Source organism: Ochotona princeps, chromosome 6, assembly GCF_030435755.1.
Source record: "Ochotona princeps isolate mOchPri1 chromosome 6, mOchPri1.hap1, whole genome shotgun sequence".
In the NCBI taxonomy this organism is placed as follows: domain Eukaryota; kingdom Metazoa; phylum Chordata; class Mammalia; order Lagomorpha; family Ochotonidae; genus Ochotona; species Ochotona princeps.
Genome location: NC_080837.1, coordinates 74960668 through 74981598, shown reverse-complemented (window position 1 = coordinate 74981598; position 20931 = coordinate 74960668). Strand labels below are relative to the sequence as shown.

Sequence of the window (20931 nt, the reverse complement as noted above, 5' to 3'; positions counted from 1 at the left end):
CTATCGTCACCATCGTTAAAAACATTGTAATGAGCTCCAAAAGTAACATCCAGCCCACCAGAGGTCACTTCCTCACCCCTCCCTTCTTTAGCCCTAGTAATCACTAACCCACTCTGTCTCTGTGGGTTCGCCCACTGCTTGGGTCTCAGTGTTCGTGTCCCTATTCCCTTCATGTTTTTACCCCCTTCACTCCCTTATGTTTAAATCCTAATTCAAGATTATGGTGAGCAAAGCGGGGCTCGGAGAGCTTATTAGGTCCTGACATATCAGTGCCCTTACCAATGTTTTGGTCATCAAATGGATTTGAGATACTATCCAGTGTGCTCTCATTACAACTTGAAGAACTCCCTGTAGCACTTTTTGTAGGAAAGATCTAATGGTAATAAACTCCCTCTGCTTTTTTGAGAGTTTCTTAATATCCACCTCATTTGTTGAAAGACATTTTTGTTGGAGACAGTGTTTTTCTTTCAATATTATATCTGTGTCATCTCATTGCCTTCAGGCCTGCTTGATTTCTGATGTGAAATTAGCTACACTCTAACCAAGGATCTCCTGTATGTGACAAAGCACTTTTGTGCTGTGTTCAGAATTCTCTTTGCCATTGGCTTTGGACAGTTTTTAAACGAATCTGTGTGTGTGAATTCTCTGAGGTAACCTTGTGGGGAGTTCATTGAGCTGCTTGGACTTGTAGACACGTGTCTGTCATAAAAATCAGGAAGTTTTCCGCAATGATTTCTGTATCTGCCCTATCGTTTTTTCTCTCTCTCTTTCCTGCCTAATGCTTCCACACTGTGTATACTGTTCTGTTTGATGGTCTTCCTCAGGTCCCTTAGGCTCTACTTACTTTCATTCTTTCTTTGGTCTTTTTGTTGATTCATACAACTCTTTCTGAGTCACAGAAATGATTGTCTAGAAAATATTTTAAAATCTACAAACTGTTACTAGAATTAATAAGCCTGGCAAGCTTATAGGAAACAACTTCAACGTCCAAACATCAAGTTTCTTTTAAATATTAACAAAATGTAAACAGGCATTTTAAAACACCAAATAGCACCAAAAAACAAACTAGTCAGTGCTAACCATAATGAAAAATGTCAGCATTTATACCCTGAAAACTACAAAATATCACCTAAATTAAGGAAGACCTAAATATATGGGAATATGTCATGTTTCTGTAGCAGAATATGCAATATTATCAAGGTTACAATTTTCCCTAAACTTATCTTATATGTTCAATTCAGTCACCATGAAACTCTCTGCAAGAATTTTATGGAAATTGACTAACTGATGGTAGACTTCAAATATAAATGCAAATGGCATAGAATAGACAGATAGTTTTGAGAAACAACCAAGTTGGAGATTGATACTATTTTATTTCAAGAACTTTCAGTAAACCTACAATAAATGAAAGCACATTATCAGTGACAAATTAACCCACTAAGCAATGGGACAAAGCAAAGAATTCAGAAACTCACGGATGCATTACATTATTTTTTTAAAACAGTATAGAGGCAATTCGGTGGATAAAATAAAAGGTTTTTTTTTAAAAAATAAATGATGCTACAGCCATTGCATAGCCATAAAGCAGAAACTAAATATTCCAGCCTATGCAAAACTCAGGGCATCATATGACTAAAAATAAAGCCTGGAACAATAAAACTTCTTTAAAAAGAAAAAACCTTTGTAATCCGATACAACACTGAAAAGTATAAACCATAAAAGAAAAGAAAAAGATTCTATACATCAAAATGAAAAATTTCTGCTCTTCCAAAGATGCAAAGACAAGCCACAGTCATCAAAAGATAGCTGAGGAACATGCATTTATGGAAGACTTATACTAGGAATATATAATGAACCAGAAACTAACTAAGAGAAAAACCATAAAAGTTTACCCCACAGATATGTAATACTGTCTGGGACACCTCAACACATGTATTAGACTGACTAAAGCTGAAAGCAAACTGCGCATGACCCAGAGGGCTGGAACACGCAGACAGTGCCGGCAGAATGGAAAAAGGTAGAGCTCTGAGAAACAGTCTGACCATTTCTCATACAGTTAAAAATGTCCCATTACCTGAGATAAATTTAAATTTCTATTCACACAAAAGCAAAAGCCAATATGCAAATAGATATAGTGGCTTTATTCATAATAACCAGAACTTGAAAATATCCTTCAAAATCATATTGTATACAACTCCATGCTTCAAGTAAAAAGAACACACAACTTGAATGGATCCTAAACCATGATGCTAACTGCAGCCAACTCAACAGTTCCACCGATGTGACATACTCAAAAAGGCAAGAATAAAGGAACAGAATATAGCTCAGTGGCTGCCAGGACAAGGGAATGGCAGAGGCCTAAGGAATTGTGAAGGCTCATTTAAAAAAAAAGTTTTGTATCTTGATTGTACTGATTATTGAATGATTTTAGACATTTTTCAAAACTGATAGATTTACACACCCTTTTTGTTGAAAAATTCCTCAATTATAAATATATTAAAGCAACAGCTTTCAGCAATATTCAACATAATGAATTGTTTACATTACTACATAAAAGCACCACAAAATAAAACATAATCACAATGCAGCAACACATCACCTATTGTAATAACAAAATATAGAAACTAATTCATAACAGATGTAAGAGCTGTCTTACAGTATTTTTTTCTTAATCACCTTTAATATATTCCTCAAATGCGTTTTCCTATCCAACCCACCATCAAGCATGTGATTGCTAAATGTAAAACAGAAAGGTAATTAGCTAATTCGGAAATGGAAAATTTTAAAGTCAATTAATTTCCAATTTGAGGAAACAGAAAATAAATTACATTTTCCACTGATGAGAAATAAATCTTTTTTACCTACTGATCCCCCCAAAAAAACAAAATAAAGTTTATCAGCCTGTCACCCACATGGATTTTACCATGTCTATTAATTCTTGTATGGTGTTTTAAGATAAGGAGGTGACATTAATTCAAACTTTTCTGAGATTTCAGATCTAAATCATGCTGCATTTAAATAAGGAATAGGAATAAGAGAGTGAGAACAAGGAAAGAGGAAGACTGTGAGATTTAACAAAAGATCTTCAAGGGTCTATGCAATAGCCCAGTGGCTAAATCCTCACCTGGCACATGCTGGGATCCCCTATTCCCGCGGTTCGTGTCCTGGCTGCTCCACTTCCAATCTAAGTCACTGTTTGTGGCCTGGAACTACAGTAGAGGACGGCCGAAAGCCTTGGGACCCCACACCCACATGGGAGACCTGCAAGAAGCTCCTGGCTCGGATGGACTGCAATACTCATTGGTTCCGGTGGAGGTCGGGGCTGAGAATAGAACCAACCCAGCGTTTGCAACCATCAGCTGATCGGGGTGATGGACTGTGGTGGGCACTGTGCTTGCTAGTACATATAAGAACCTGGTCTGGGAACACCTCAAAGTTTCTTTGGGGATCCCCTCAATGAAAATGGAGGAATCAGAATATTAACCAAGAAAAGATGGAAGATGGAGTAGATCAATCAACCACCTAAGCTATATGTTGGCAGTGAAATACTGGACAAGGAGAGACTCTATGGTGGACTATGTCAATCAGTGGACTCTGCACCAGCCTCATCGTACCTGGATTGTTGCTGATGGTATGTTGGAGTATCAGGATGATACTCTGCTGGCTCTGCCTTCAGACCAGAGAGGGTCTCCCTAAGAAGCCGTTGAACTTGACTGGGCAATGGGATGCTGGACTCTGTGTTTGGTATATGCTTGCAATGAGGGAATCCCAACTGAACTTGAACTGTGGTTATGCAACAAGGTGGAGGAATCCACCATGGGGGGAGGGTTTGGGGAGGGGTGGGGAGAATCCCAGTACCTATGAAACTGTGTCACGTAATACAATGTAATTAATGAATAAATTTTAAAAATAAATTTAAAAAAAGAAGCTCCTGGCTCCTGGATTCAGATTGACTCAGCTCTGGCTGTTGCGGCCACTTGAAGAGTGAACCAGCAGATGGAAGATGTTTCTCTCTGTTTCTCCTCTCTGTAAATCTGCGTTTCCAATAAAAGTAAATAAAGTTTGTAAAAACATATATCTTCAACTGAGTAACTGAGAGAGAATAAAGTTGCATTCTAAGAGTGCTGGAATCTGAGAATTCCAAGACCAAGGCACTGGCTGTCTGGGAAGGGCTTCTCACTTTGTCTCCACATGGCAGAAGGTGCAGGCACACTGTCTTTGTACGGTGGATGGCCAATGGGCAAAAAGAAGCCCAGTCAGCTCCTACCATCTTTTTTAAATAACATGATTAATGCCAATCATGAAGCTCCATCCTCGTGATTCATTCACTTGCATTATATCTCATTGGAATTTAAATTCCAAAACACATTTTGGGAGGGACAAAATCACCCCAACTCTAGCACCTTATTTCCAATTTTTTGAAATATACACTCAGAAGTGAAACTGCAGAATCTAAGCGCACAGAGATCCTCCCCTCATGCCCAGTTTTACAATTTCTGCTATAGCCCAGAAAAACCAAATAGAATATTCCAGAAATAAATCATTCAGGAGTTTTCACTAATTTTACCATAACTCTCCTATTGTTAGTTACTGTTGTTCATCACCTCTTCTGTCTATAAATTAAAGCTTATCATGGGGATGTATGTATGTACAGGAACAACACAGTGTACTATCTGCAATTTCAGGCATCCACTAAGATGATTATGTTAACTATTTTTTTATTTGAAAGGCAATTACAGATAGAGAGACAGAGATCGCCCACCCACTCCCTAAACGGCCAGGCTAAATCCAGGAGCCACAAAGCTGATTCAGGCTTCCGCATGGGGACCAGCAGTAGCAGTAGTTCAGCCAGTCTCTGCTTTCCTAGGTGCGTCAGCAGGCAGCGGGACAGAAAATGGAACCAACTGGCACTGCTACATGGGGTACTGACATGGCAGGGGGTGCTTGACCCACTGTGCCACAACTCTGCCCTTATTTTCAACCTTCTGAGGAACCAGTATACTGTTTCACATGGTGGCTGTGCCCTCTTACATTCCCAATAAAAATCACTGCACATAGGTGAGCGCTCCCCTGGACTCTGCACAACACTGGTTACATTTTGTCCCATGATGATGACCCTCCGAACAGGTGCTATACTCCAAGTGACTTTTTTAGAGCAAATAATTTTCTCCAAAACATCCATTATTGACCTGAAACTCAAATTTACTTCAGACGAGATCGGGCACATTCAGGTGGTATGGCCATAGACTCAAATTTACTTCAGATGAGATCGGGCGCATTCGGGTGGTATGGCCATAGACTCAAATTTACTTCAGATGAGATCGGGCGCATTCGGGTGGTATGGCCATAGACTCAAATTTACTTCACTGTCTTACATTCTGCCTGATGATTCTAATATAGTATCAATGACAGTCTGACCCAGGGGTCTGCTAATGGGATGCTAGAGAAATGAGTGCCCTGCAATTCCTTTCTTGGCAACCCCGCTGGACTGGCTGGGGAAGGATAACAGGAGCAATCAGAGAGGTCCCTCTAGCAGCCAGCAGTCATCCCACTCTTCCCAGGCATGCAGAGGCCAGCAAGGACAGGTGGCCACCCAGCCCGCTATCCATATGGTGGGTACTGAGATTCGTGAAGGAGCTCCAGGGTCCTGATGCCACCCTGGCCTCTGGAGAGGGAGCAGTGGATGGAATGATGGAAGATCCTTCTCTCTCTCTCTCTCTCTCTCTCTCTCTCATTTCTTCCCTCTTCCTTTCTGCCAATCCCCTCTTTTTCAGATAAATAAAATTTAAAATAAACATAATTTTGGAAAGATCATGCGAAAGTAGAACAAAAGCATATAAGTTTTAAAAAAAAACCTATAGACTTCATAAACAAATTTCAAATGCATCTTAAGCAAAAGGAACAGTTATCAAGCAACATCTCAGCATGAAGGAAGTCTGGGCACATGCGTAGTGCTTCCCCCTGGTGGATGACAGAGGAATAGCAGCAGGGGAAAGACCTTGGCCACAGTGGCTCCATTCTGCGTTTTTCGCTCTTTAGGTTTTGGGGTTTGATTTGGCTTCTTTCTCTTTTTAAGGCACACAGTTATTACTGCATGGATTAAGATTTTGATGTTCTGGGCAGAAATTATTCTCTGGAGATACGGCAGTCCTCAGATCTGCAAAGTAAGCAGCAAGCCCCAACACAGACATAGACCCTCAGAGGAAGCTTTCGTCATTAAAAGGACATGTGTGTGGAACTGCAAATGATGAATTTGTTCTTTTGTTATTACATCAGCAGATATTTAAAAGTTAAAAATATTTTGCATGGAATTAGATTTTTTGGCTTGAAAAGCAATATCCACCTACTTGCCTTATTTATAGAAATAAAGTATATTCTAGAATATACATACTATCCAAGATCATACAATACTTTGAATATCTTAAATAATATATTTAATGCTAAGCCTTATGTCACAAAATCTCTTTTCTACTTTATATTATATCTTCTGGAGCTAAATTGAACATATTTCTGCCATATCATTCTTTCAAAACAGACCAAAAAAGTGATCAAATGTTAGAAAGATTTTTAGCAACATTTCTGGAAATGTTTCACACCAAAAGTAAAAAGTGTTTCACAGAAACTCAGCATCTGTGACTTCCACATGCGCAACATAAAACTAAACTCACCTCTCCTCCAAGAGGAATGAGCCAAAACTCTGGTGGGTAGGAGTCTGGCAGTTCTCAGCAGCCCACCCGGGGTGGGGGCTGCAAGGGTCCGGTCCGCTGACTCCCTGTGGGGGTCTGTGGCTGCTGGAGGTGAGTCCCGCTGGCCCCAGCCCTCTGGGGCCAGCATAAGCTGAAGCAGACTTCTGATGCAGCTCCACCTCCAGCATGCTGGGAGCCAGCCTGCCATCCTTGTTCTCTAAATGCATATCCTGTCACCAATCTTCTCTCTAGAGGAAACCAGAAAGAAAATGCCATTGACAAAAAGCAAACTTAGAGCATTCAGAGAGAGCTTGACAAACCTCTTCTCTTTATAAAATACTTAGTCTCGGACATTTGATTATAGTAAAATCAAACAGACTCATAGGGGCGGTGCCACCTCACTGGCAGGGCCCTGTCCTGATCCCACATTAACCAACTCTCCATGTTCTCATTCCCCTCTTCCCTGGCTGAGATACTGTGGTCCAGGAACACCTTGACACATTCTGCCATACTCACCCGATCGGTGAGTCTTCTGTTGCTTTATAGCTGCCTGACAAATCACATGTGTACAGTCTCAGGGTCCGGGGCAGGCTCGGCCAGGTCATCTCAAGGTGTTGTGGAACTGGGAGCTCATCTGGAGACTCCACCAGGGGAGGATCAGTTTCTAAGACTCCTCAGTGTTGGCTGAGCTCACTTCCTGGTGGCCATTGGCCTTAGACCTGGCTATCAGCAAGGGGCCACCCTCACCTCTCAGAGGTCACCTTCAGCTCCAACAAGCTTCCTGGACTTCCTTGCCCTGTGGGCTTTCCCAACAAGGACAATTCCTGCCCCAGGGCCCTCACAAGTCAACATAGTCTTCACCTGCAACATGACCCAGAAAGTGAAATCTATCACTTTTGCCACATACTATTGGCTGATTGTCATTTGAGATTCCTGCTCAAATTCAGTGGGATGGATCACACAAAGAAGTAGGAAACTACAGGCTCCCCTGACGTCTGTCTACCACCACTGACCAAGTCTCAAGCCTGCTTTCCCACTCAGCCAGCCCCCAAGCAGCTGAACATGTCCACAGGAAGTCCTATGTTGTGCATATAGGAGCACTTGACCCCTGTGTACACCCCAGAAGGCTCAGCTTACCCCGGTGCCCCTCCAACTTTCTCCTCCTCCAACACCCATTCACTCTTCCTGCCTTTGGTCTCAGCTGCTGACTTTGCATCTTCAACCTCTCATTGAATCAGCTGAGGTTGAAGAAGAACACAGAAACTACATTGAGTGCTTCTCTCCAGGAAGCGGCTACGCGGAAATGGAGGTGCTGAGATACCAAGACAAGCCAGAGATCAGCAGCAGAAGGAAACCTCCACCACCAGAGAAGGCGAGTAAGGAAACCAGAAAAGGGGCAAGATGTGTCCCGCAGGTGGAATGAAGAGAAGAGGCTTCCGCCACCGCCCACCTCACCGGTCGCTCCCTGCTCCCATCTCCCAGCAGAATCTCGGCCTGTTGGCTGAACTGAGCGAGGCGCCAGTGACCTGGGAGTCTGGACCAGGCTCAGACACAGGAGCAGAGGAGGGCTAGAGTGACAAACCCAAGGACTGCCTGCTGAGAAAACCCCAGGCGGCGTAAATAACCTACCAGCATCTCGGGCCACACCTGCCTGCAGCACTGGCGGCCACACCTGCTCAGACTGCGTTATAGCAATTCTCCTCCCTCCTGGATCGCTCAAGCCTCTATGCAAACATGCTCCCACATTTGCCAACACTGAAAACACATCCCAGCCCTTGTGCTGCCTGAAAGACAAGATCTGCTTCTTCTTGCAAGGAATAACTAAAAGCCCGACATTTCATGTAAAGCAACCATAAGATGCTGAAAGAGGGCGAGAAAGCCAACTGTTGAGTATCCAAAAAACAACAGCAGCAACATCCCTGTGCTTTCCTTTTGCCTTCAGAAGCCAGCAACCAGACACTGCAGACTCACACCCACCTAGGCGGCGAAGGTTGGGTGGGCATGCTCTAAAGGCTGTAACGAGGTGTGGCCCCAGCTCTCCCAGTCTCCACTAGGGTGGCATCAGAGAAGGGAGCCCTAGACTCCCACCTCTTTCCTGTGTACCCACCGTGTGTCAGTAGAGGCATGGGAAGTCAGCACTCCATGCTCACCCTGCAGAGAAAGGGACCCTCCCCTGTCCCTTGTCATGAGGTGTTATCAGAGAAAGCCAAGCGGAATGTCAGGGCCACAGGCCTGCTCAATGATAATGAATTCTGACACTGGAGTCCTAGTGAGGAAGAGTAATGAGGTACCCAAACCCATGGCAGCCAGGATGACGTCACTGGAGCCTGGTAGGGACCTAGAAGTCCCACATCTAACCACCAGGAACAAGGAGCCTTCTCAGATATCAACTAAAGCCAAGTACAGGATCTGGGACTTCCAACCCTACCCATCAACAGTGAGGCAGGGTTAGGCCCTGCTACTGAAGTAGTATCCAAGGAAACCAGGTAAGCAAAAGGATTAGGCAGGAATTTGAATCTCATAACATCAGAGCAAAAACAGGCAATGAGGAAATCTCAAAGGAAATCAAAATTGCATTGAAAGAAAATGAAAATACAACACAACAAAATTTGTAGAACAATAGTAAGTAGTTACGAGGGGGAAAATTATAACACTAAATGCTCATATTGGAAAAGAGGAAAAGTCTCAAATCAATAATGTAAGCACTAATCTCAAGAATTTACACAAACAAGAGTAAAATAAGAAGCAAAAGTAATAAAATAACAGACACAAGAGCAAAAATGAATGAAATAGAGAAATCACAGAACAACTAAGTTTTTGAAAGCATCAATAAAATTGACAGGCCTCCAGTAACACTAGTAAAGAGAAGCAAAGATAATATAATTTATGAATATCAGAAATGATGCAAAGGATATCATTACAGACCGTGAAGACATCAAAAGAATAACAGTGATATATTACAACCTAAGACACATAAGTTTGACAGTGAAGGTGAAAAGGACCAACTCCAGGGTGGGTGCCTTGGCACAGCCTATTAAACCTCCACCTAGAGCACCAGCATCCCAGAAGTTCTGCAGATAGAAGCACCATAAGGGTGCTGGTTCAAGTCCTGGCTGCTCTACTTCTAATCCAGTTTCCTACTAATAGCCTGGGAAAGCAGCAAGTAATGACCCATGTGCTTGGGTCCTTGCATCCATGTGGGAGACCGGGAAGAAGCTCCTGCCTCCTGGTTTTGAATCAGCCTAGCTCCAGCCATTGTGGTCATTTGAGGAGTGAACCAGCATGTGCGAGATGTCTGTTTCTCCTATTCTCTCTATTTTAACTCTCTGCCTTTCAAAAATAAATCTTTTTTAAAAACAACAAAAAAAATATGTATTCCTTAAAAAACATAAATTAGTACAACTCACCCAGTATGAAATGAATAGCCCTGTAACTATTAAGTACATTGAATTCATTTTTTAAAAAGAAATAGCCAGGGCCCAGCAGAGTAGCCTAGTGGCTAAAGTCCTCACCTTGAACGCACCGGGATCCCATATGGGCGCCGGTTCTGATTCCGGCAGCTCCACTTCCCATCCAGCTCCCTGCTTGTGGCCTGGGAAAGCAGTCGAGGATGGCCCAAGGCTTTGGGACCCTACACCCGTGTGGGAGACCCAGAAGAGGTTCCTGGTTCCCTGCTTCGGATCGGCACGGCACCAGCCGTTGCGGCTCACTTGGGGAGTGAATCATCGGACGGAAGATCTTCCTCTCTGTCTCTCCTCTCTGTATATCTGGCTTTGTAATAAAAATAAACAAATAAATCTTAAAAAAAAAAAAAAAGAAAGAGCCAGTCCCAGATTGCTTCACTAGAGAATTCTACCAAACATTTAAATAAGACATGCTAAGCCGGTCACACTCAGCCTTATGCTGACTGACTCAATTTGTATCCGAAATCTTTAGCACAATCTAGTCTATAGGGACAGGGTAGAGTAGCTGCTGGCTAGAGCCAGGGAAGACTCAGCCAGGGAAGAAAATGCGGAATGAGTGCTAGCAGGAGATGGAAGATTCCTTGAGTTGACGCAAATTTTTGACACAGCTTGAGTTGTGATGATTTTACAACTCAAACACTACACCAAACCCCCTGAAATGTGCATTTTAAAGGGACAAATTTTGAGAATCACTAATTATATCTCAATAAAGCTGCTAAAAGCATCAGTGTGATGTATAACCAGCAGGATAAACAGGACAAATCACAGTCACACAATTCAAGCAGAAAAAAAAATGGACAAAATTCAACAATCATGCACAATTCTTTTTAAAAACTCTAAGAAAAATGAAATACAACAAAATTTCTTCGACCTAATAAAGAACATCTACAAAAACCCTGCAACTGAGACCATAGGTAATGGTGAGAAATTTGAAGACTTCCTGTCAAATCAGGCACAAGGCAAGGTTGTCCTCTTCTCACGCCTCCTATTCAAGGCACTGCAACAAATTCTAGTTACTGCAATAGGGCAATAAGAGGAACTAAAGGCATATAGATCAGACAGGAAAAATTAAGCTATTCCAATTTGCAGATTATCTACTATATCATGGAATGCAAATACTTATAAACATTTAGAATTACATATTTCTATATACTAGCAACGAACATGTTAACATAAAAATTGAAAATATGGGACCAGCACTGTGGCACAGTAAACTAAGCTTCTACCTACATCGCTGGAATTCCATGTGAGTGCCAGTCCAAGTCCCGTTGGTTCCACTTCCAATCCAGCTCCCTGCTTCTACCCTGAGAAATCAGCAGAAAATAGCTCAGGTTCTTGGCTCCTGCAACCATGCAAGAGCCCCAAATGAGGCCCTAGTTTCAGATCACCTCAGATCTAGCCATTGTGGCCATTTGGGGAGTGAACCAGTAGATGAAAGATACATATCCATATCCCTTTCAAATAAAAATGAATACATCTTTTTTAAATTGAAAATACAATCTAGCTTACACTTGCCCAAAAGCAATTAAATATTTCAATGAGCATCTAATAAGACATGTTGATGAAACACGTACTGAAAACCACACAACACTGATGGAAGTCATCCAAGAACATCGAATAAATGGGGTGAAGCATCACATTCATGGATTGGGATAGTCAGAAAAGATATAAAGTTATATGGTATCTCAAAAAAAAAAATCAGTAGATAAAGAGGATCAGGTCTTCCCAACTTGAACTATAGACACAATGCAGCTGCCACTAGTATTGCAGTAAAAGCTTTATAGATACAAACAAGGCTATTCTAAATTTTATAAAGAAAAGTAAAAGCTCTAAAATAAACAAAATAATTTGAAAAAAAAAAAAAAGAATGATAGTAAGATGGGATAAACCAGTCTATCCAATGGCAAGACTTAACTGACGGCAGTGGACAAGTCTCACCGCCTGGAGAGTGGCCACAAACCAAGAGAATCCCAACTTGAGGGAGAATTAGTATTGGGTGTGTTGGTCAGGTGAGAAACACTAAGAAAGTGAAACCAAAATGTATGAAGACAGAACAAATGCGTCATTCATAGACCCAGAATGGTTCAGGGCACCAACAGGAGACTAACACAAAGCACTAAAGCATCAGGGAACTCAACCAATGAGTAGGAAGAAGCAGCAGAAGGAAGAGAAAGGACCTGAAGGACTGTGCTTTCACTAAGTTCTTTAAACGGAGGCTGTATTTTCAGAAACAGGAAGGATAAATGTAACAGAATAGAAACCCCAGGAGTGAGCCCACACATATACAGTTAACTAATCTCCAACAAGAGAATTTAAAAACCCAGGGGAAAAGTCTGATCTCTTCATGCTCTTGGAGCTTACAAAGTAAAAAACAAGACCCCCGCCTGTCACCTTATACAAAAGCCTTCTCTGAATGGATTAAGGACCTAAATCTGCAACCAGAAACCTTCAGACTATTAGAGGAAAACACAGGAGGCTCTCTGCAAGACATAGGCATTTGTAGACTTCTTTGAAAAGTCACCAAGAGCACAGACACTCAAAACCAAAATAAACAAATGAAACTATATCAAACTCAAAAGATTTTGTATATCTAAGGAAACAATCAACAAAACCAAGAAGCAACCAATAGAATGGGAGAAAATCTTTGCACACTACACAACAGAGTGAACTAACATCTAAGGTTTTCAAAGAGCTTCAGAAATTCAACAACAGCAAAACAAACAACCCTGTGAAGAAATGGGTGAAGAAAATGAACAGGCATTTTTCAAAAGAACAAATTCAAATGGCTAATAGACGGATGAGAAAATGCTCAGGCTCCCTAGCTATTAGGAAAATACAAACGAAAATCACATTGAGGTTCTACCTAACTCCAGAGAGATAGGGCTACATTTGAAAATACAGTATCAACATCTGTTGGTGTAGATGTGGGGGAAAAGGTATCCTACTCCACTGCTGCAGGGAATGTAAGCTAGTGTAACCACTACGGAAGTCAGTATTGGAGAATGCTCAGAGAATTGAAAATTGATCTACCATAGGACTCAGTTATCCCACGCCTGGAAATATATCCAAGTGAAATGAAACCTGCATAGCAGCACAATCTACTAAAGTGAAGACATGGAAATAACTAAAATGCTTGTAGAAATAAGAATGGATAAAGAAACTGTGGTATATCAACTCTGTGAAACACTACTCAGCCATTAAAAAGAATGAAATCATACCATTTGTAACAAAATGGTCCCAACTAGAGTTCATTATGCTCAAATGTATCATATGTTCTCTCTGACTTAAGGCAACCTTCATTCAAAGGACAAAGCAAATAGAAATATAAGTAAACATGTGTATAATATATTCTCACACATGAACTGCATAATGGAGACCAGCATTCCAGGAAATGAAGATAACAATGCAGTATGCATCTCTAATCCTGAATAAAAGGAGAACTCCCAATGAAACTATCAAATATACCTTGACCATACGATACTAGATTTTCTACCCTTGCCTACACCTACAAGGCCGTAACACACTTACATAGCAGAATGTTAGACTTGTGACTGTTCCCGCAGGACAATACTAATATGGGGGCGAGGAGCAGGGAAACTGGAGGGAGAAAGACGGGGCAGAGGGGAAAATCCCTGTATCTACAAAAAAACTTCATGGGTTAAAAAAAAAAACAGGAGAAAGAATTCAGGACCCAGGCTTTTAAAGAGTCTTAAACGTATACATTCAAAGCACAATCCATAGACAATGTATAAACTGTATTTCTTCAAACTTTGAAATTCTTGCTTTGTGAAAGACACTGTTGAGAAGACGAAAAGACAATTTAGTTTGGGAGACAAGGTTTTCTAAGCACATATCTATCGGGGGCGGGGGGAATCCAAACTATGAAAACTCTCAAACGTGAACAGTAGGATAGTGAGAGGGAGAACAACAGCGAGGGAGGGAAGAAAGGAGAGGAAAAGGGACAGGGAGAGAGAGAAGCCATCACAAAATGAGCAAAGATGAAAAGAGGTACTTCATTGAAGAGGATATACAGATAGCAAATAAGCACTGTGAAGATGTTCAACAGCATGAGCCACTAGGGCAGTGCAATGAGGAGTCCCTGGGCACTTACTACGATGACTGACTCACAGCAGCTCCACGTGGGTGAGGAAGCAGAGAGCCTGCGTGAGCCACACACTGCAGGTGGGAATGTAGCATGCTGCGATGGCTGACTCCCAGCAGTGAGTGAGGAAGCAGGGAGCCCACGCTGCGGGTGCGGATGTAACATGCAACAGTCACTCTGGAAAACAGCTGAACAGTTTCTTACAAACTGAAATTGCAACTACCACACCACCCAAGAGTTGCACTCTTGGATATGAATGAAATGTCTCATTCACACAAAAATATGTACTTGCCTGTTCATAGCCTCTCCATCCAAGACTGAGAAGCACCGAGCGATTTGCCAGTGGGGAGGGGGTAAAAGTGTAGTACACTCATATCAGGGGAGAATCAGCAATAAACGGAACGACTGTTAACGTGCACAGCTGGGGTGAATCTAGAGTGGAAAACAAAAACTAAACCCAAAGGGCCATGCATTATCTGACTTCCTGTGCACAGCGTTCATGAAAGGACAAATGATAGAAACAGAATAGGATAGTGGATGTCTGGAGTGGCAGAAAGCTACAAAAGGGTGCGTGAGGAAGCCAGTGGTGCTGGAACTACTCTGTAGCCTGACTGTATCAGGGTCTACATTTTTACTGTGACACGGTACTAAACGTCTGCAAAATCTTACATTTAAAGAACCTGGACACAGGGATACTATGCCCTCCAATTGCATGTGACTCTGCAGTTACCTCAAAACTTGGCCACCAGACACCGCCCACTCTCTCTCCTCTCCTTCATAGCACAACTTCTCAAAACTGCTGTATTTTTTTCCCTCCATTTTTTTCTTGAGCTCACTTCAGTCAAATATTTGCTGCCACTCCTTGATGGCTCACCATCCATCAGAGTCACCATCAAGCTCTGTCCTGTCCCCCACAGCCCCTCAGAGCCCATGCCATGGCTCCCAGGCACCCCTCCAGGATTCACTCCACTTGCAGCTCCTTACCCAGCCAGGCTCCCTGAATAAACAATTCTCCCAGCGAGACCAGGAAGGCGCCTCTGATCAGAACACCTTTTGGAGTTCTGCTGTTCTACTGCATGGACAGAGCAAAAAGCTTCCGACCTCCTGCAGCCCCAGCATCTTTGCTCCCCCTTTTCCCACCTTCATCCCAAGCCTTTCCTCCCAAGGGGATCCCACTTAGCTTGGAGTTTTAATGTCTCTGGAGACATCTGTCTCCCTGCCTACCCTGCCCCGAGCTCAGTCTCCTGCATGCCTGGCCTCACCTGCTCTCCCTCAGCATCGCCCACACCTGTACTCCACCTTGTTCTGCTTCCTGGTGCCTTCCTGGAGACACCAAGAGCTCTACCCACTTAGAAATCCCTCTCTTCTCATCCATTCTCACTCACCTCCTTCCAGCTCTCCTTCAATCTTCTCTTTGCACCTGAAAATTCCTTTGCAGTAATTGGAATGACCTAGTCCCACGGTCCTTCCTCTGAGGAGACTCCAATACCCCAGCCATGGCTCCTCTTCTTGATGTACCCAGAAACCCCAGCTCAAGTCCTCTGTTGGGAGAAATTCTAGGGGGAATTCACCCACCACACCAGGACATGGCTCTGCTTCTCTGAGACCCACCGTTTCAACCTGGCTTTGCTCTACTGAGCTCCACGAGCCTGGACTGCTGAAGGTGATCTGGGCTACACACTGCAGACTCCACAGAGAAGGAGCCAGCCCTGCACACGAGGCCGGGCCTATCGGAGGCTGAGCTCAGCCTGCAGCACACACGTGCAGTCAGCAACAGAAAGGCCCAGGAGCAGGATGCAGCAACCTCCACACCACTCTTCACTCCTCCACCCACGGTACCCAGGTCCCTCCTTCTGGGCAAGACTCACAGAAAATGGTCAAGTTTGCCAAGTTTAGAAAAAATCAATAGGTGGCTGTGGCTTTTTACAAAAAGCAATAGATGCTCAGACCCAGTGAGATCTCCCCTTCCCATGAAATGCAAAATCACCCAACCTGGCTGCTACTCATCCTTGTTCTAGTTCTGCTTTCTTAACCACCAGTTTTACATCAGTGCTCCAACTTCCTCTGGGCCCTGGGCTGCTCCTGTGGCTTCCTCCAACATCATCACTTCTCCCAACACTGTAACCCACTGCCATCACCTGGGCTGCTCCAGGCCACCTGTCCTCCAGCACTGACGCTCCTTCCACAGACACATCCAGGGTGCGGTGGACAGGCTTGTGGGGAGGACAGCCTGGGAGCAAGGGTAGCCAGAGGCCACAGCACAGAGGGCATGGCTCTGATACTGCCTCTGCTGGGGAGCAGACAGGCTTTGATTGGGTCCTTTTCCCATTTGGCCCTGCACCAGGGTGGCTACTCTGGCCCAAAGGAGAAACAATCAGCTGTGGAAAGGGAGGGTCCATGAGGGTTGGGCTACCAGGTGGGTAACCCAACCACTCCAAGACCTCCCCAGCTCACATCTTTTCTAGGGCTTTGGTGCTCCAGCGATTCCTGATGGTTCCAATACATGCATACAGATTTGGCTACAGTTTACTGAATACAGTGGGGTTTATCGGCATCAGTGGAACAGAAGCCAGGGCTGGTAAAGACCCAGGGTAGCATGAGGAAGCAGAGGCAGGAAGGCCCGTGACGGGTTCTGACAGACTATTTGCCGTGTCCCCATCCAGCAAGGGCTCACTAGAATCATCTTCCCCCTCGGTGCCCTAACATCTGCTATGGTGTCCTACCACCCTGGGCATTTGGTGCCATCAGTCAGGAGATGGAAGGTTCACGTGTCTGCTTTACAGTAGCAACAGCATACATCACGTGGCAACAGTTTCTTCCTACACCTTACGAACACTTTTCTTCACATTCTTTAGTCACTGGACACAAAAGGTATTTTAAAAAAAATCATGGTTGTTGGAAATCCTTCTGTAGTCTTTCCCTGTTGTGGACAAACGTCTAAAATCCTGAGAAAATACTCTAGGATGGAATGGTCCTCTCCGCAGACAGCGCTGTTCAGCCTCGCATCTCCTCATCTGCCTCCAGCGGGGCGTGGCTGTCTCCAGACAATGGACAGTGACTGGGGGTGTGGCCTTATAGACGAGGTGTGGCTTGCCCAGAGGGGCGTGACTGTCTCCGAAGGCAAGTGGTGCGGGCAGTCCAGGCTGTGTCGGCTTTTGAAGCGCTGTCTCTGGTTCAGTAACCCCAGAGCAGGGAATGGCGAAGTCCTGCATCGGAGAAGGGCGAAGGAGGTCAGCCTCCGCTTCAGCCTGCCCCTAGCAGGGATTACTGTGTCCCGCCTGGGACAACCCCGCGAGCTGCGCACTCTGCGCCTCCGACTCTGGACACAGGCCATAGATCTGCCCACTTAGTTCTCCAGATGGGCTTTGTAACGTGTGAACCTGGTTAAAAACTTCTAGGTCATCCAACCACACAGGGTAGGGCTTTTAATCCTCTCTTTGCTCTTTTTCTGAAGCATACATCTCCTTGGCACTCAGAGGGAGAGTGTCCGGCCCGAAGCCAAGAGCCCCTCCTTGCATCTGTGGGACACAGGGCAGGGGCTTAGCTTGGGAAATGCCCCCGGGGGACCTCCAGGAGCAGCCATAGCCCCAGCGCAGGCACAGCGCCCAGGATGGAGGCAGTCACGGTGCGCACCAAGGCACAGCCAGGAGTGCAGCCCGCCCAGCAGCACCCACTCCGCAGCCCTGGCGGCTAAACCGCGCCTCTCCGCCCAGCCACTGCCAGGAGCTCCCAAGCGCAGGACTGGTCTCTCCTGCCCGAGTTTTGGGCCATTTGGCTCGTTGCCTGGGCATTTGACTTTCCTTCGCTCATCCTATAGTTCATCCTGAGAACTTGCAGCTAAATTCTTCTCCTGGTTGCCCCGTGGCACGCGCCTCCGCCCTGCGGTTCCTCTGTAGTGAATGATCAGGCTGAGACCACGGGTCCTGAGAGCTGCGGGTCCTGAGAGCTGGCTCACGCTCACCTCTTGGGCACGCCTCCCCCACCACCACCGCCAGCACTTCTAAGGAACTGCTGGCTGCCCAGCAAGTACCCAGCGCATGCGGGCCAAGCCAGCTGAAGAGGGCAGGTGGCAGGTGAGGGGCACCCCGCAGGTACTGGGAAAGGCCTTTGTGACCCTTGCTGGGCAGGACAATTGGCAACAATGATAAGGCCCTAAATGTGAACTCAGGCAGACCTAGCACACTGGCAGGCATAACTAGCCACCAGCCTCTGGAGGGAGCAAGGGAGACTGGATGTGTGGCATCTCCTATCTCCAATACACAGGGCAATACACAGGGCAGGGTCCCCTGCTTCGGCTGCTACTCCACCTCCAGCTCCAGGTTCTCATGCACCGTTCCCACTCTTCCTCTCCGTGGCAAGCCCCTTCCTCTCTTGACAGAGAACGTTCCTTCTCTTTCCTCTCCAAAGAGGACACCTCCTCACCTGGGTTCAAGAAGCCTCTTGTCTCCCTGGACTCAGAATGTGCTCAAACTCTGCCCCACACCCCCTCCCCCGGCCACACTCACACACAGAAGCCTTAAACCCTTCCCCTACGTCCATGGGATCCTGCCATGCATCCACCAAGCGCTTATCATTGCTAGCTCGGCACGCCCCCCACTCCATGACTCACCCCCACCATGCAGATCACCTGGCCAGGTAGCCACTCCTGACACATGTCCTCCAGCTTCAACCCTCCCCCTGTCACATGGCCACACAGCATGGAAACGGAGACCCAGGGAACCAGTGTCGTCACACGTTACAACGTCCACCACTTGACATGTCCACAACCCGTATTAAAGTGCCGGTTCCAATCACTTCTCAGCCTTTTGGCTAAGATCAAGTGTAAAGTGCCAGTTCCAGTCCTGGCTACCCTGCTTGCAACCCAGCATGTGAGAAAGCAGCTGAAGGCAGCTCCATGCTTGGGACCCTGCAATCAGTGTGGGAAACCAGGCTGCAGGTCCTGGCTCTTGACTTCAGCGTAGCCTAAGCTAGGCTATGCAGACCTTCGGGAGTGAACCAGCAGATGGAGGGTGTTTTTCCCTGCCCCCCCCAGTTGTTCTGCCTTTGAAATAAATAAATCTTTAAAAATAAAAACATAGGAAGAAAAAGAAATGGAGAACCAGTGGTCTCCAGGGACAACCAGCCTTCTTCTCCCACAGCTCCCAATGCTGAGTTAACTCTGTCAGGGCCGTGGCCTTTTCCAAAACAGGGATAGCCCTGGACTTCGCTCTCATCCATGATAAAGCTTTTGGAACTTCTGCTCATAATCACCCCCCCACACACATACACACAATTCATACCTGATGGGAACACCTGCATTCAAGTGTTGAAAAACTAGATGTGTAATGACAGGCAGTTTCAGCTCCGTCCTTCACAGCCCACCCAGAGCTCTCACTGACACACTAGCTCCTCTGCGAGCAATAAAGTCACCGCTGCCTTCAAGCCCCCCAGGTTTCGCTGCCCCAACAAGCCCTGCCCCAGGCCCTGGACAGCACACGCCACATCTGATCTGGACAGCTCAGCGAGTGTCATTCCCCCAGCTGGCTTAGGCAGACAGCCACTAGCAGACTCCTGCGTTCTGTCCCCCAAAATCACTCACCCTAGACCTACGTGTTGTGGAACTGTCACCCCAGTCTAGGTCAGTGTTACCCCAAAGGGCACTGCATGCTCCATCCAGGCACCTGGGGAGCTTTGCAAGCAAGAAGATACCCTCTTGTGGGTAGGAGCACCAAGCACTTGTCCTGGACCCCTTGCGGTGGTCTGGCTCTGGAAATGTATGCAGAATGGCCACAGGTGTAGCCCTGCCCTGGGAAAGAGCTGGCTGCATGAAAGCCCGTTTGTTTCTCTGTGTGTGCCCAGAGTGAAGGAAGCGGCTTTGAGGGATTTAATGTTTTCACTCCAGTGCCTCCGGGACGCCTGACTGCCACGTTCAGGCAGCCCCCGAGTTTCAGCAGTTAGAGTTGGATGTTTACTGTCTGAACATCTCCACGTTCCCCTTCTCAAGACCCCAGGCAGCGCCCTAGGGGGTGCGCTGTGCCGCTACTCAGTCTCCCAGGGTTTGCACAGTTTCCCCTGTAGGCGCTTGCTTGGCTGCTTGGCTTCACACAGCAGCAACTGGACACAGGCTTCTTCAAAGCCTTGCCAGCTCCCCCGGAGCCCCCGGAGAAGGCAAGCTCATTACCTCCTCCTTCCCGACGAGCAGCGCAATTTCGTTTTACCTGAAGACTTGAAGTTTCAGGTCCCAACCGACGTCTCTGCAGGCTGAACGGAGCACAAGCCCAAGGGGCAGGACCCTTGGAGGGACGCGCAGCCCTGAGGGGCGGGACCGGCTGCCGCCGCTCCTCCGCCCACCTGCCCAGCCACGCCCACAGATGTCCCCTCTAGGAGCGGGAGGAGTAGGACGGGGGGCCGGGGCTTGCCCACCCCGAGGCCGGCAGGCAAACCGTGGGTATGTGGGAAAGGCTCACCACAGAAAACCGGCTCTGGCACAAGTCCAGAGCGCCTGAGCGCTTCCCAGTCTGCTTGCTCCTACTGGGCGCCACGTCCAGGCTCCCCTATATCAAAGGCAGTGGCGGCCAAGAACTTCAACAGGATTTTCCTTCGGAACAGAAACTGAGGCCATGTAAGCTGAGTGAATATTCTGCTCTCCGAGTTAGCAGTTCTCCGCTAGTGTGGATAAACTTGACCAGAGGTCTTTAAT

At 45.9% G+C, this 20931-nt stretch overlaps 1 protein-coding gene across 1 annotated transcript in view; it reads right to left on the bottom strand.

Moving 5' to 3' along the window:
* OCA2 (OCA2 melanosomal transmembrane protein) overlaps positions 1 to 20553 on the bottom strand; it is a 222300-nt gene extending 201747 nt beyond the window's left edge. Inside the window, exons 1-2 of the mRNA XM_004597604.2 lie at positions 20450 to 20553; positions 6669 to 6934 (exon numbers count right to left, since the gene is read on the bottom strand). Of these exons, the coding sequence (XP_004597661.2) occupies positions 6669 to 6913 (245 nt within the window). The 5' untranslated portion in view covers positions 6914 to 6934; positions 20450 to 20553. The remainder of the gene's footprint in view (positions 1 to 6668; positions 6935 to 20449) is intronic.
* Between the last annotated feature and the right edge of the window lie 378 nt (positions 20554 to 20931).